The sequence below is a fragment of the Ictidomys tridecemlineatus genome, chromosome 2, assembly GCF_052094955.1.
Source record: "Ictidomys tridecemlineatus isolate mIctTri1 chromosome 2, mIctTri1.hap1, whole genome shotgun sequence".
Lineage (NCBI taxonomy): Eukaryota > Metazoa > Chordata > Mammalia > Rodentia > Sciuridae > Ictidomys > Ictidomys tridecemlineatus.
Window position 1 is genome coordinate 8,637,846 of NC_135478.1, and position 15,526 is coordinate 8,653,371.

A 15,526-nucleotide genomic window follows, 5' to 3' on the forward strand; every position below is an offset into this window, starting at 1 on the left:
GCATCTACATTCTACCATGAATGTGTTCGTTATTTTTATTATTTCATGCAGTACTGGTGATTGAACCCAGGGATGCTCTACCGCTGAGCCACCTCCCCAACCTTTTTATTTTTATTTTTATTATTTTGGCACTGAGGAGTAAGCCCAGGGACACTTTACCACTCAGCTACATCCCCAGTCCACTTTTATTTTTTATTTGGAGGTAGGGTCTTCTTAAGTTGTCAAGGTTAGACTTGAACTTGGAATCCTGCCTCAGCCTCCCAAGTTGCTGGTATTACCCGTGTAAGCCATCACAACTGACCAGTTTTTCTGTTTGCCTGTCCCATCTCTGTGCTTTAGGACTGGATTCCCTCATTCAGGACCCACACTGCCATGTTAGTTACTTATTTATTCCTCTTGTTCTCATTCCCAATGTGTCTTTCAGACACCCCAAACTCCTACTTCTGCTTGAGGTCCTGCCCAGAAAGCAATTCTTTTGAGTCATTTATATCCAGGTGGGGTTCCCCTTGAACATATAGGAGGGGAAGGAGGGACATCAAGATGGCTTTGGCAAGGCCAGCAGGGATACTCTGGTTCCCTTGGGGAAGGACAAATACTATGGGAGCTGGGAGGCATATGCTTGTAATCTCAGCGACTTAGGAGGCTAAGGCTAGAGGATGGCACGTTCAAGGCCAGCCTAGGCAACTTAATGAGACCCTGCCTCGAAATAAAAAATAAAAATGGGCTGGGGATATAGCTTTGGATAAAGCTGAGTTAAATCCTGAGTTCAGTCCCCTGCCTCTCCAAAAAATGCTGTGTGAGAACATCTATTACATACTGAGTCTGCCAGTACAATTTGAACATCCCTGACTGAAAAATACAGGACCTGAAATGCTTCCAAACATGAACTTTTTCTTTTCTGAGTGCTGACATGACACCCAAATGTTGAATTTTTACATCTGACCTCATGGATGGTTGCAGTCAGTACCGGGGGACACTTAATGTAGTGTCTGAATGTAGATGCTGAACACAAAGGCGTTCGTTATACTGTGTAAAATCATCTTTAGGCATGCGTCTTGGGTATATATGAAACAAATGAGTTTCACATTTAGACTTGGGTCCCATGCCTAAGATAGTTCACTATGTATGCATGAATATTCCAGAATCTGAAAAATCCCCAGATCTGAAACATGTCTAGCTTTGAGTATTTTGGATAAGAGATACTCCACCTATTATTTCTTGTGGAATCTCCAGGTCTGAAAAGGGGCTCTGTCTATAGGAGCCCCACTTAGTACTGGTCATAAGAATGAATCTCTTGCTCCCAAAATTCCTAGAGTGATTTTAACTATTTCTTCCCCTGCTTGAAAAAGCACTCATTCCAAAAGTCTTTCTATTCTCTACCCTTGACAAGACGGCTTTTCTTTCTCATATTGAGTATCTCTCTTCCTTTTTCAGAATATGCAGAGTTTTTGCACTGCAAGTCCAAAAAGTTTACAGACTTTGATGAAGTCCGGCAGGAGATCGAAGCAGAGACCGACAGGGTCACGGGGACCAACAAAGGCATCTCCCCAGTGCCCATCAACCTGCGCGTCTACTCACCACATGGTAGGCAGCTCAGAATGAGACCCCCCACACATGAGAGCAGAAGAATGCTGGCTGTCCCCCAGGCATGGGGAGATCTACCTACTCACAAAGATTATGCTTCCTTTTTTCTTCATAAACACACAGCTCTAAAAAACCCCCACATACCAGGAAGATTGCTGAGAGTAGTGAGGACTGGGGCAAAGTGTAGCTCTCTACTTTAATCAGGGCATTATCCTTGCTGCCTCTCCTATTCCATAAGGGACACCAGAAACCAGACTTATTTGCAGATGTCCTCATTTTAAAACTCTGAATTAAAACATCAGCCTGCTGCTATATGTTGCTGTTGGCCCAGAGGCCTGGATTGTGATAGCAAATGTCCTTTGGGGACCATCTCAACATATTTTTCTTGAGATGGGTTCCTGGTGATAAATTCTAAAATGTATTTATTTTTGAATTAATGATGACTATATATTGCTCGGGAATTTAAAAATTACCTGAGAGGGTGGGAATATTGCTCAGCAGTAGAGCACTTGCTTAGCATGTGCAAGGCCCTGGGTTCCATTCCCAGTACCCCCCCCCAAAAAAAAAACATCAAACAGTATGTGGCAAAAACCTACCTTGCTTTTCCATCAATGTTACAAATATATTTCATGTTCGTCAAATAACAATGCACATGCAGTTGTGAATATGTACATATATGTATCATATATGTGCATACCATCAATTTTCCTGAAAGCATACTATAGAAATCATTTGTGCCTCTTTTTTGTGTGTTTCTTATAGTTCTTTGGTATTGGCTGAATGGGTGGACGAATGGGCTGGAATTTAGCCACTTATGAATTCCAGTTTGTAGCTGTAAACATCCTGATTTAAATATCTATGTCACTGGAATGGAGTAGGTAGAGGGTAGAGTGGAATCCTAGGAAGGTTACTGGATAAAAAGTACAGTTGGGGTTGGGTGTGGCTCAGCGATAGAGACTGACTAGAATGCACAAGGCCCTGCATTCCATCCCTAGCACCATGTTTTAAAAAGGGGTGTGGTCCAGTTGGAGTGTCTAGGAGTCATCCAAAGTCTGACCCCCTCCAGGAAATTAGGGATGTCACCTGGATCTTAGGGCTATGTATGCTTTGCCTTTTGCAGGTTCTGACCACTTTTACCTCTGATTTCCTTTCCAGTGTTGAACTTAACCCTTATCGACCTCCCAGGCATCACCAAGGTGCCTGTGGGGGACCAGCCCCCAGACATTGAGTACCAGATCAAAGACATGATCCTGCAATTCATCAGTCGAGAGAGCAGCCTGATCCTTGCTGTCACACCTGCCAACATGGACTTGGCCAACTCAGATGCTCTTAAGCTGGCCAAGGAAGTTGACCCTCAAGGTAACCAGGCAGCAGCTCCTTCATCCCGTCCCAGTATTGAGACTTGCCAAGAACCCTGGATTCTAAGTCCTAGCATTCTCTTAGCACATGGCCCTTTAGGAAAAGACCTCCTGTGAAATTCTCAGTGTTCCCTGACAGGACTTGTGATGGTGGTGGGTGTCTCCTGAGGGCCCACAGTGGGGCCGTTGTATGTCCCTCCTTGGACATGATGCTGCCTGCTTTGCTAGTGCAGGAGGGTAACCTAGGGGAGTGGGAACAATTCAACTATGTTAGTCTTCTTTCTGTTACTTCAACAAATACTGGAGATAATCAACTTATGAAGAGAAAAGGTTTGTTTTTGCTCACAGTTTTGGAGTGTGATTGATTGGCCCCATTGCTTTGGGGTCTGCGGTAAGGCATCACATGACAGCACATTCATGGAGCAAAACCACTTACCTCATAGTCAGGGAGCAAAAATTAAAGAAAAAGGAAGGGATCAGGATTCCATAATTTTCTTCAAGGGCATGCCCCTAAAACCTCCCCCTAGGTTTCCACCTGTCAGATTCCACCCATTGTTGCCACTCTGGGGAGAAATCCTTTAACACATCGTCCTTTGGGGGAGCATTTAAAATTCAAACTCCAAGGGCTGGGGTCGTGGCTCTGTGGCAGAGCGCTTGTCTAGCATGTATGAGGCACCGTGTTCTATCCTCAGCACCACATATCAATAAATAAAATAAAGATCCATTGGCAACTAAATAAATAAATTAAATTAAATTCAAACTCCAGTACCAGCCCTCACGGGGGGCACAGATGCAATTCCAGATCCCATCTTTAGAAGTTACTTACCTTCCCAAGGTTTGGTTTCACTCTGTCAAAACTGGAACATTAATCCCAACCCATAGAGTGGCTTTGAGGTCTATAGATAATCTCCATAAACTGCTTCAGAGCCAGGCAGGTAAAGTAAAAGAGTAACAAGTTACTGAGGAACTTGGGGTCATATGGGGTAGTGGAGACTGTGGTATTCCTGGCCAGAGGCTTGCAAAATCAAACTTTTCAAATGGCCACTGAGTGTTAGTTAAGCACCTGCTATGGGCCAGGCTCAGGAATGCAGACTGGGGAATGGAGCAGGGAACAAATCAGCAGGCTCCTGAGATACTGATATTCCATTGAGAGTGTAGAATAATAACCAGGAACAAGCACGCGAGATCCTTGCAGGTAATGGCAAGTGTTGGGGAGAACGTATTTTAGAGAGTGGCCAGGATTGAATGGTCAGGGACCTCTGTGGAGGTGAGATTTGAGCAAGACCAGAATGATAAAAAGATGAGCAAAGAAAAAAATCCAGAAAATTGGACAGTGGGTACTAATAGCTGGAGTGGGGAAGGGGGTAATTTGAGTCTGGGGTATTCACGATGCAGCAAGGAGACCCTGTGTGGCTTAGGCAGAGTGAACTAAAAGGTAAAAGGTGGAAGGAGACACAAGTTGAACAAGGCCTTGAGAGCTGCTATAGGGGGCTGTGGTTTATTCTGAGAGTCTTGGAATTTTAACCACGTAGGTCACAAATGGAAATGCATTTTGTGTGATGCCCTCCGACTTCCAGGGTTCTGAGTAGTTTGGAGGAAGTTGGGTACCAGTAAGGAGCCGGGGGAGTTGTCAAGGCCAGGCAGGCTTGTAGCTCATGCTACCTAGTCAAGGGTTAGGCCCAGGGGTCAGTCAGTCTTGTATGTCTCTGAAAACTCCTCAAAATCCAGTGCTGGGGGTGTGGCTTGGTGGGAGAACATTTGCCTATCATGCCTGAGACCCTGGGTTTCATCCAAGGTTTTTTTGTTGTTGTTTTGTTTTGTTTTGTTTTAAAGAGAGAGAGAGAGAGAGAATTTTAATATTTATTTTTTAGTTTTCGGCGGACACAACATCTTTGTTTGTATGTGGTGCTGAGGATCGAACCCGGGCCGCACGCATGCCAGGCGAGCGCGCTACCGCTTGAGCCACATCCCCAGCCCCTAAAATAAAGTTTTCTTTAAAAAAATGTTCAGGGCTATCAACTGAGCACTTGTGTGCTGCTGACGAGGAGGCTGTGCCTGCTATTCCCCTCCAGGGCACATGGGCACACTTTCTTGGGGGAGGCTGCCCCTGCCTCCCTGTCAACGCCAGTCTTGTCCTCTGCTGTCTTCACATGAAATGGGTATGGTTATGAAAAAGGGTTAATCAGGTGGTGCAAAAATGGGCATCAGTACAGTTAAGTGCCATTTGTGAACCCGATGCTGGCCTTAACATTTTTTTCTGTCTTCGAAAGCATTCGTGATTATTACCCAAAAATAAAAGTCACCATGGAAAAATAGAGAACTCAGAAAGTGACAGCTCCCCTCCCCCTGCAGAGATACGGCTGGCTACATTTGGTAAATATCTTTCCAGAGTCATTTTTACCCATAAACGTGCGTTTTTAAATTAAACTATTGGCCAGGTGCAGTGGTGTGCGCCTGCAATCCCAGCCACTCGGGAGGCAGAGGCAGGAGAATTGTGAGTTTGAGACCAGCCTGGGCAAGAGTGAGGCCCTGTTTTGAAAGAAAGGAAGGAAGGAAGGAAGGAAGGGAGGGAATGAGGGAGGGAAGGAAACATGGCTTTCACCCCATCAATGCCCAAGTTGGCACTTACCCGTGATTTCCCTGGGCTTCTGTCTGTCCGCTGTGTGTGTCTCACACATGTGACACATGTAAGTGTGCACACACAGCTAGCACAGCCCTGAGCTCAAGCCCTGCATGGGCATTTGATGTGCAGGTGTGAAGCTATGCTATGAGGAGGTCCTTGATTTTGGCTGAGTAGGGGAGAGGAGGTATTTGATGGGGTGGGCCCCAGAGTAGCACTTTGCCATTCAGTTGAGAGGAAACCCTGGAAACAGTTGCTTCAGGTTCAAGTGTGATGTTGGGACTTATATACAACTCAGAGCACAGCATTGAAACTGCATAGAAATTGACTGGGGATAACTCAAGTTGCCATGAGGTTCCCTGTAGACCCTGAAGCAGCAGGTTCTGTTGCTAATACGAGTGACAGTGGTGGTGGTGGCGGCGGCAGCCACTTTTTATATATTGACTTTTTGAATGTGCCAGGTTTATCCTGTGGATTACCCTCTGAGATCAGAACTTGTAACTCTCTTCATTTGATACTTGAGATACTGGGGTCCAGACAGTTAACATGGTTTGTTACCGTATGACCTGACAGTGGCAGGGTAAATTGGACCCCAGGTGGCCCGGGGCCACCAGTCTTGTCCTTCCTCATGGTGCCTTCTGACCTCTGTGCTTTTTCAGGCCTGCGGACCATTGGTGTTATCACCAAACTCGACCTGATGGACGAAGGCACAGATGCCAGGGATGTCCTGGAGAACAAGCTGCTGCCACTGAGAAGAGGTGTGGCTGGGGACAGGGGCTGAGACCTCAGAGTGGGGAGTGTGGACTTGGGAAGCCATTGGGTGCTCAAGGGGCAGGGAGGATGGGCTGGGTTGTATTTGTGTCTTTTTCTTCTGATTTTTATACTTTGATTTTTCAGTTATACAATGAACACCTGCTCTTTTTTGGAACATGTATACAGAAAGAGGAAACTAATCTCACCCACAGCCCTACTTCCCCAGACAGTAGTAATACTTTGTGGCTATCTTTCCAAACAATTCTCTAAAGTTTGAAACTTTTTTTTTTTTGGTGTTGGGAGTCCAGGGCATTGTGCATGCTAAAGCACATACTCTACTACTGAGCTACACCCCCAGCAATTTTGTGCTATTACTAATTTATTTTATTTTATTTTATTGTTTATTTGTTTGCTTGCCTTGCCAAAAATAGAAGCAGGGCCCACCATATACTAGGAGCATTCTACCACTGAGTTTCATCCCCCCATCTTATTAATTTTTGAAATTACTTTCTATTATGAACATACGACGTACCAAAAAGTAGGAAAGTTTTAGTAGTCCTGTGGACCTGTTGCCCAGCTTCAGTGAGTGTCACACAATTAATTTTAAATCTCCTGAATGTCGTTGTCAACTATTGTTATTTTCTTCCTGGGGGATTTTTAAAGCAAGTCTAGACATTATATCATTTTATACATAAATATGCGCATTTCTTTTCAAATAATGCTTCTTCTCATCCCTTTTCTTTTTCTATACCTTTATTTGAAGAAGAAACTAGATCACATCCCACATTTGGAATTTGACCAGTTGTCATTTCCTATCAGCTGGTAATTAGATCCAGATGGAAGCCTTATTATCTTCAGGTTCAAGTTCAGGGTTGGGTATTCTCTCACAGGAGTAGCCTCAGCATTTTGTTGTTGCTGTTGTTTGTTTGTTTAGTTGTCAATGGACTTTATTTTATTTTTTTATATGTGGTGCTGAGAATTGAACCCAGAGCAAGCTCTACCACTGAGCCACAACCCCAGCCCAGCCTCAGCATTTTAATACATATTTTTTTCAGTTTTAAGATTTTAAAAATATTTTTGGTTGTAGATAGACATAATACCTTTATTTTCTTTGTTTGTTTATATATTTATTTTTATGTGGTGCTGAAGATCAGACCCAGTGCCTCACACATGCTAGGCAAGAACTCTACCACTGAGCTACAACCCCAGCCTCAAGATTTTTTTAAAGTGTTAGACTCACAGCCAAACTAAGGGGAAAGTGCAAAGAATTTTTCCAAAGTTTCTATGTGCCCCTGCTATCAACATCCTGTGGCAGAGAGGTGCTTTCATTATAATTTGTGAGCTTCCATTGACACATCATCACCTCAAATCCATAGTTTACATTAAGGTTTACTCTTCGTATTATAAATATTTTATTTTCAAAAGATGAAAATAAAAAGATGAGTATCTTCACACAACATATGTTAATACTAACATCTGTCAGCCATTTTGTGAGAATGTTGCCAAAATATAACATTTATCTTAGCAAAAACAATAAGCCAAAAAACATGAGAATAGCAAACATTTATTGAGTATGTATATGTACCAGCCACTACTTTAAACTCAGTATGTGAGAACTCATTGAATCCTGATAGCAACGCAGTCAGGTGGTTTATTCTGTTCTCATCCCCATTTTATAGAAGAAACTGAAGCACTGGGGGACTAAATCCCTTCACCCAGCTCCTAGAGCTAGGGAGTAGCAAACATAGTTTTTGAGGCCCTAGCCCTTCAGCACCATGCTACGGTGACCCTCTTTTACATTTCAGACATTTCACCATAACAGGTCAATAGTCTTCAATGTGACTTCAGGATGTCTCAGGGAATTCCTTACATAGGGCCCGAAGGCCATCACATTATCCCTACTTGTTGGACACTGAGGCCACTTCCTGATTTTCACCATGGCACAATGTCTGGCTATTTGATTTTTTTTAAAATATTTTTTTAGTTGTCAATGGACCTTTATTTTATTTATTGGTTCGTGGTGCTGAGAATCTAACCCAGTGCCTCACACATGCTAGGCAAGCCCTCTGCCACTGGCCACAACCCCAGCCCTGGCTATTTGATTTTTAAGAACATCCTTCTCTCTACGATCTGCTCTCAGCTGTGGGCATATTCTGGTCTTCATCCCTGTTGGCATCACTTAGACCTTTTCTTTTGCTCCTGGGGGTTCCTGCCTTGATGACTAGGATGGACCTGGGAAAATATTCACACTTCAGTTGTCACCTTCCCCTAGCACTGCTGAGACACTGAGTAGTGAGATGGCCCCAAATCAGAAGGGAGCATGGTCAGAGGCCAAATCTAAAAACCCACTTTGCTGTGAGGATCAGGGTCTGAGAAGTGAGTCAGCTACCAGCCAGCGTTGAGGAAGGAAGTGCTGGGGCTAAGAGGAAGCCAGCCCCACACCCTTGACCAGCCACTCTGCCCTGAGCTCCCTGGAATGGTCTTGAGCCTCCCCCTTAGCCTCTGGGATCAGGGGTGTGCTCAGCATCTATGGGCACTAGCTGAGCTAAGAATCCAATGGCATGGACCTTGTGTACCTCATTCCTCACTAATGACCACATAACTCCTTCCTCTTGTCATGGAGGACAACTCGCGTGGGCCTGCTCCCATATTGTCTCGTGATCTCAGGCTCTCTCTTTCTCAGTTTCTTCCCTCTCCATGTGGCTTCAGAACTCCTCCCCCTGAGATCTGAGGGTGTTGTGCAGGAGGCCCTGAGTTTCATCTCCTAGCACCACAAAATAAAAGTCCTTCCCACTGGATCCTTATTCCTGGTTTACAAGACATTTGCAACTCTAGTACCTTTAAAGGAACCGAAGTCCAAGCCAGATGACCTCTGTCTGCCCCACCCTGATATTTCCCTCTGTATTCTGATACATGTACAGTATTGAGTATGGCTTGACAGGGTTCTAGGTTCAGAGTCTACTCTGACTTCATGTTGGCATGCCTCAGTTTCTCCATCTATAAAATGGACATAATGACAGCTTATGAAGAAGACAGGAGCCATCCTGTCTACACAAGTCTTAGCAATGTAAATGGCAGGCACCCCAAGAGAAACATGTACAACCCCCACCACTGGTGTTCTCATATACCACATGGAGTATGAGTACAAGACATTTGTCACTTTGGACCTTTTGCCATTACCTTTCCAGTTTTAATTATGTTGATAACAATAGCAACAACTGTATCTGTGTCTGCTACTAGGTGATGTTCTTTTTGTTTTTGATTTGTGGTACTGAGAATTGAACCCAGGGGCGCTCACTTCTACTGAGCTACATCCCCAGCCCTTTTTGTTTTTTTATTTTATTTTTGAGACAGGTCTTGCTAAGATGCTGAGGCTGGCCTCAAACTTGTGATCTTCCTGCCTCAGCCTCCCAAATAGCTAGGTAAAGTTCTTTATTTTTCATGATACCCATCTGTATACCCTTAGTGCTGAGTGCCTCCTGCCTGGATTCAGGGAGTCCTGGCTGTTCTAGGTTTCTTTTCTTTTTTCTTTTTTTCTCTCTCTCTCTCTCTCTCTCCTTTCTTTCTCCCTCCCTCCCTCCCTCTCTCTCTCTCTCTCTCTCTCTCCTTTCTTTCTCCCTCCCTCCCTCCCTCCCTCTCTCTCTCTCTCTCTCTCTCTCTCTCTCTCTCTCTCTCTTTTTTCTGTTGGGGGTAGGGGCTCTGCTGGTGATTGAACCCAGGACCTTGCAAGTGCTCTACCACTGAGCTTTATCCCCACTCTTTTTTTCTTTTTAATATATTCCTTTTTTCCTTATTGTTATTTTTTTAATCTGTGTGTTCATTCATTTAAAAAGATAGGGTTCCTCACCTGGACCCCAACGTTCTGGGCTCGATGTGTCCTCCCATGTTCTGACATTTTGTTTGTTTGTTCATAGTACTAGGGATTGAACCCAGGGCACTCTACCACAGAGCTACATCTCCAGCCCTTTTTATTTTTTACTTTGATACAGGGTCTGGCTAAGTTACCTAGGCTGGCCTTGAACTTGCCATCCTGCCTCAGGCTCCCAAGTTGCTGGGATTACAGGTGTGTGCCCCTGCACTAGCCCATGTTCTGCCTTTTTGAATGCCATCCCTTGCCCCTCTTCTCTCCAGGTTTCTTTATTTTCAAATATTGTATATCTTTTTCCAGACTAGCATTTTTATTCTAAAAGTGTTTTTTACTATTGGAAAAGTTGAAAATTATACTGAAAGCAACAAATTGAGGAGATAATCTCCTGATTCCACTAAGCCACACCTCCAGCTCTCTCACTTGATTACTTTTAACTATTTTCTTGTGTTTCATTCCAGAAAACAATTGCAATCTTTTTTTTTTTTTTAATCACTCATGTTTTCTTCAAGTTTTTTTCTAGTTTTCTTTTTTCTGTGGGGATCTGTGATCCCTTGAAAGTTCATTTTGGTAGGCACCCAATGTTGATTCTTTGCCAGCAGAACCCAGGTTTTTTTCTTTGCCAAATAATTTTGGCAAAGCTTTTATGCCACCAATTTTGAAATCTTCAGTTCCCATCTACTTCTAATGGTGTTTTTGGATTTTCTATTTGGTGCCTTTCATCCCTCTATGCATAAGGTCCCAGTATGCCAGATATTGAAAACATAGTAGCTTTGTAGTTGTGGTGGTGGTGTCTGTTTGTTTTTGTCTCTGTGTTTCTTTGCTTTGTTTTTTGGGGTGGTGGGAATGGAACCCAGGGCTTCTTGCATGCTAGTAAGTGTTCTGCCGCTGTGCCATATCATCTCAGCCCTGTAGTAGCTTTTAATGTCTAGCAAGATTTAGCTGCCTTCTGATTGCCTTGTAACTGTCTTTAGCTTTTTTCTGGCATCTGTCCCACAGACTGGATATGAGTTGTCGTTCCTCCAAACATTTATATTGCTTTTCCATACCACTTTCTGCTGCATTGCACTGTCAGTTTTTTCTGAGTATTGTGTGTTGACCCATGTGTCCCAGTCTCCACACGTCCATCTCTACACCCAAACCTGGCCCTGCCCATTTTATGCCCATAGTAGATACCCGGGCACCTTAGTGCTCCTGACCAAGGCCTTATCCTTACTGTGTCTTCCCACAGGCTACATTGGTGTGGTGAACCGCAGCCAGAAGGACATTGAGGGCAAGAAGGACATCCGTGCAGCACTGGCAGCGGAGAGGAAGTTCTTCCTCTCCCACCCAGCCTACCGGCACATGGCTGATCGCATGGGCACCCCACACCTGCAGAAGACCCTGAATCAGGTACCATGAGGATTTGGGGTCTCTGTGTATAGTGGAACAGTCTGCATACTGCACAACAGCCACTGTCCATACTTGTACCATCTTCAGTCTAAACCAGCAGGGTTTTTTTAGTAAAATGGGTTCAATCCACATTATTACTCCACAATGAGTGCTTTTAATATGGAACCTGATAGGATTGGGTTGGTTCAATCTGTTGGTATTTGACTTTTTAATATTGCCATTATTTTTTGTTTTTTTAATTGCCATTGTAATTTAGTCAAAGGCTCAGAAGTTTGCATGCAATTCTGGAGTTGGTGACCTGGATTAAGGTTGCCTGGACTAAAGCAAAGCCAGGTGGCCTTCAGTACCTGACTGCAGCTAAGTAGGAAGACTCTGCAGTCTGAACCTCGAGGTTCCAAAACCCAGCCCAGCCTCAGATGTGTGGTCCCGGCCCAGCTTTTCCAAGGTTCTCTCCTCTTGGGTCCACCGATTGAGAATGGTCACTGTGCCTGCTTCCTAGGGCTGGCATCTGGAATCAGCAGGGCCATGTGTGTTCAGTGTACAGCACAGATGCTGCATGCAGTATACTGATACATGGCAACAGCCACCCTGGAACTGGATTGTTTTCCCATCCCTCTTTTTGAGGTAGTGTATTCCTAGGGTTCATAAACAAAAATAATATTGAAATGTATACAGTGAAAACTTTCCTTCCATGGGCTCCACCATCATTACCCTGCCTGAATTTTTTTTTTTGTCCATGAAAACAGAAAGAACTGTGAGAAGTCCCTCTTCTCCCTTACCATAACCATGATAGTCAGGGATTCCTGCTGCCTTGCTTTTTTTCTGCTCCACACTTACCTTGGGGAGCGCCATCCCGATAGTTATGGACCCTTCCTTACTCCCAGAACTGAGCCCTAATCTGCTCAACAGGTTTATTGTTTTTTTCTCAAGTGCTTGAGATGGTTTCTAATCTTCCTGGTCAATAAACAGCTATAGTTTGTATCATTTTGTAGATATATAGTTTGTATCATTTTGTAGATGTATAGATGTATAGATTTCCCTGGGGGGTAGACTCCCTGCTGTGGCGTTGTGTAGAAACAGGTGATAGGCTGTACCTGGCCTGGCCTTCACTGATTTCCGGGTTTTCCCAGACAGTGTTGCCCTCTCAGTTGTCCCTGTGGTTGGGCAGATCAGGGGCCAGCTTTTGGGAACTAAGCAGCTACAGCAAAGAGTAAAGAAGGGCTCTTTACTACAGGGACAGATCTCCTGGAGATAGTATGGGACAAAGGAGAGCAGATGGAGTAGGGATCCCCGACTGCAGGCATTGTTTATGATAAGAAAGGGAGAATGGGGACTTCTCAAAGTGCTTCCTGCTTTCTGGCAGCTTCAGGATGATGGCCTCAGAACAGCAATCTGAAGGTCATACCTTCATGCACAAACTGGGGACCCAGTGGCACTGTGAGAACAGATCCTGTCCACCCGGAGGACTTTCTTCTTGTCCCTCTGTGTGTATGTATGTGTGGTATTGGAGATCAGGGAAGGCTTATTTTTAGTGGTGGGCCAGGGAGCAAGCCACCAGGTAAATGGATGATCAAGTGTTAACTTGGACTGGGGTGGGGACCAGAGGTAACACAGAGCAGGCAGCTCAGGGGAGGGAAGAGGGAAGTCAGCCTCCCTTAGGAGAGGCCCTCCAGGACCGGAAGTAGGCAGGCCTCAGCAGAGGGGAGGAGGCAGAAAAAAGGAAGGAAACCTCCACTGCAGCTGGCTAAGGCCTCCCAGGGGCCCATGGGTGAGTGGCCCAGAGGCCCCTTAGGAGTCAGGAAGGGTTGGCCCCTTTCACATTGGGTGACTTTCTGGGACAGTGTTTCCCCAAGTTAAATACTGTAGGATCTGACGGGAGTAAAGGTCTGCAGAGCCCCAAGCATCAATCCCCACCATTTGAGACTCTCGGCTCCCATAGAGAGGGGCCTGTGGGCTGGGTCATGGAGGCAGGGACCCCTGCTTACAGAGAACTCCGGGGTGGCCTATTAGAGCCACACCACAGATGAGAGGCTTCTTTATGCCTCTTTTCTAGCTTGATAGATACTTAGAAAATTCTCTTCTATTAGAGACAGGTGGCAGCAGAATTCTGGTGTTCACTTTTTGGGTAGTGGCTGATTTTATGGGTTTTGTTTTTTTCATTCATTTTTTTTTCCTTTATCTTGTATTAGGGGGAAAAAAGGTCATCCATCTCCATAGTGACTGTCCCATTTCTTCCTTTCCTGTAATGGATGCTTGTGCCTTTTCCAGAGGTGACCTTTGTCATCGCTTCCTGTGTTTTCTTCTAGGGCCTGAAGAGAGGGACATGTCTACACTGTATATCCCTCCTTCCCCTCCCCGACTCCACTGCTTCCTCCTCGTCCTTTCCTCCCTCTTCCCCTCCCTCCCTTCCTTTCCTTCTTTTCTCCTTTTTACTTTTCTCCCTATTTTCCCTTCTCTTTTTTTTGGGGGGGGGGTTACTGGGGATTGAATCCAGGGTGCTGTCCTACTGAGTTACATCCCCAGCACCCCTACCCCCTTTGTTTGAGATAGGATTTTGCTTAATTGCCCAGGCTGGCCTCGAGACTTATGATCCCTCAGCTTTGGCCTACTGAGTAGCTGGATTGCAGGTGTGTGCCACCGCACCCCACCTTCCTTCCCTTCTTCCTCTTCCTCCTCCTTTACCCCCTCTTCCTTACCATTTTTTTTCCCATTAAGTGGGGGATGGAACCCAGGGCCTGTGTGTGCTAAGCAAGTGCCCTGCACTGAGCTATATCCCTATCCCTTTTTCCCCCTGCCCTAGATGGCAGTAGCTTACCCCCATTCCATATCTAGTTTTCTGTCAAACAGCACATCTTGTGGGTCATTCCCTGTCTTTTTTCTGCCATGAACCTCCCTTTCAGAGATTAACAGATATCAGATTCATACAGTTCAAAAGCAGAATAAGGGGCTGGGGGTGTAGTTCAGCGGTAGGGCACTGGCGTGCGGGAGGTCCTGGGCCCCATTCTAAGCACCACAAAAAATAAATTAACTAAAGCAGAACAGTAAAGCAAAAGGGAGCACTGAGAAGGCCATCCTCTGACTAGCCCTCTCTATGCTCCAATCCACCGTCTTCTGTGTTAGTTTCTTCAGAAACTTGTGTTGAGGCAAATGCAGGTGCTGCCTTTCTTTCACAGCAGGGAGCCCGTCGTATGTGCATTGTGTTCTTCTCAGGATATCTTTTCCACCTAAGTTTGCAGGATTGTCACTGTCGGTCCTCTGGTCAGTGGGTTCTGCGGGGCTGCGCGGACTTCTCACTGAGTGGTACCGAGGCGGATGTCCCGGGTCAGCAGGCATCCTGCCCTCTTTGCCTCCTTGTCAGCATCTGTGTGTCTTCCGTGGTGTGACTGCCTCATTGACCACCCAGTGCCCTATGGCAAGGGTGATCACTCAGTCGTGGCCCCTCTTTTAGCCTGGGCGTAAGCGTGTCCATTGCTGGATACTTTTTCTGTTGCTTTTACTTGAGGCTGAGGAGTGTGCTGGTCTCAGGTGGCATTGGCCCTCCATGGGGAAAACAGGGCCTGCACCTTCCTGGTTTCCTGCCCACAATGACCTCCCTGTTATCTGCCCTTCTCTTGCAGCAACTGACCAACCACATCCGGGAGTCACTGCCAGCCCTACGCAGCAAGCTGCAAAGTCAGCTGCTGTCCCTAGAGAAGGAGGTAGAGGAGTATAAGAATTTCCGTCCCGATGACCCCACACGGAAAACCAAAGCCCTGCTACAGTATGTGCCTCTCCTTTCCCTCCCACCTTCCCACAGCATCCCGGGCTGGGTGCCCATTTGACCTTGTTGTCTGTTCATTCATTCAGCAAGTATTTGTTGAGAACCACCTGTGTGCCAGACCTTATCCTACGCACCATGGTGTGGCAGTGAATAGGGCAGGTGCCCATCCCTCTCCCCAGGGAGGAAGGAATGGG

At 45.5% G+C, this 15,526-nt stretch overlaps 1 protein-coding gene across 9 annotated transcripts in view; it reads left to right on the top strand.

Moving 5' to 3' along the window:
• The window catches only part of Dnm2 (dynamin 2), an 89,224-nt gene that overhangs the window by 41,894 nt on the left and 31,804 nt on the right, over window positions 1–15,526 (top strand). For all 9 annotated transcript variants that reach the window (XM_040290452.2, XM_005336146.5, XM_005336145.5 and 6 more), the window contains exons 3-7: window positions 1,435–1,584; window positions 2,740–2,943; window positions 6,222–6,320; window positions 11,412–11,572; window positions 15,190–15,332. In XM_040290452.2, the coding sequence (XP_040146386.1) occupies window positions 1,435–1,584; window positions 2,740–2,943; window positions 6,222–6,320; window positions 11,412–11,572; window positions 15,190–15,332 (757 nt within the window). The remainder of the gene's footprint in view (window positions 1–1,434; window positions 1,585–2,739; window positions 2,944–6,221; window positions 6,321–11,411; window positions 11,573–15,189; window positions 15,333–15,526) is intronic.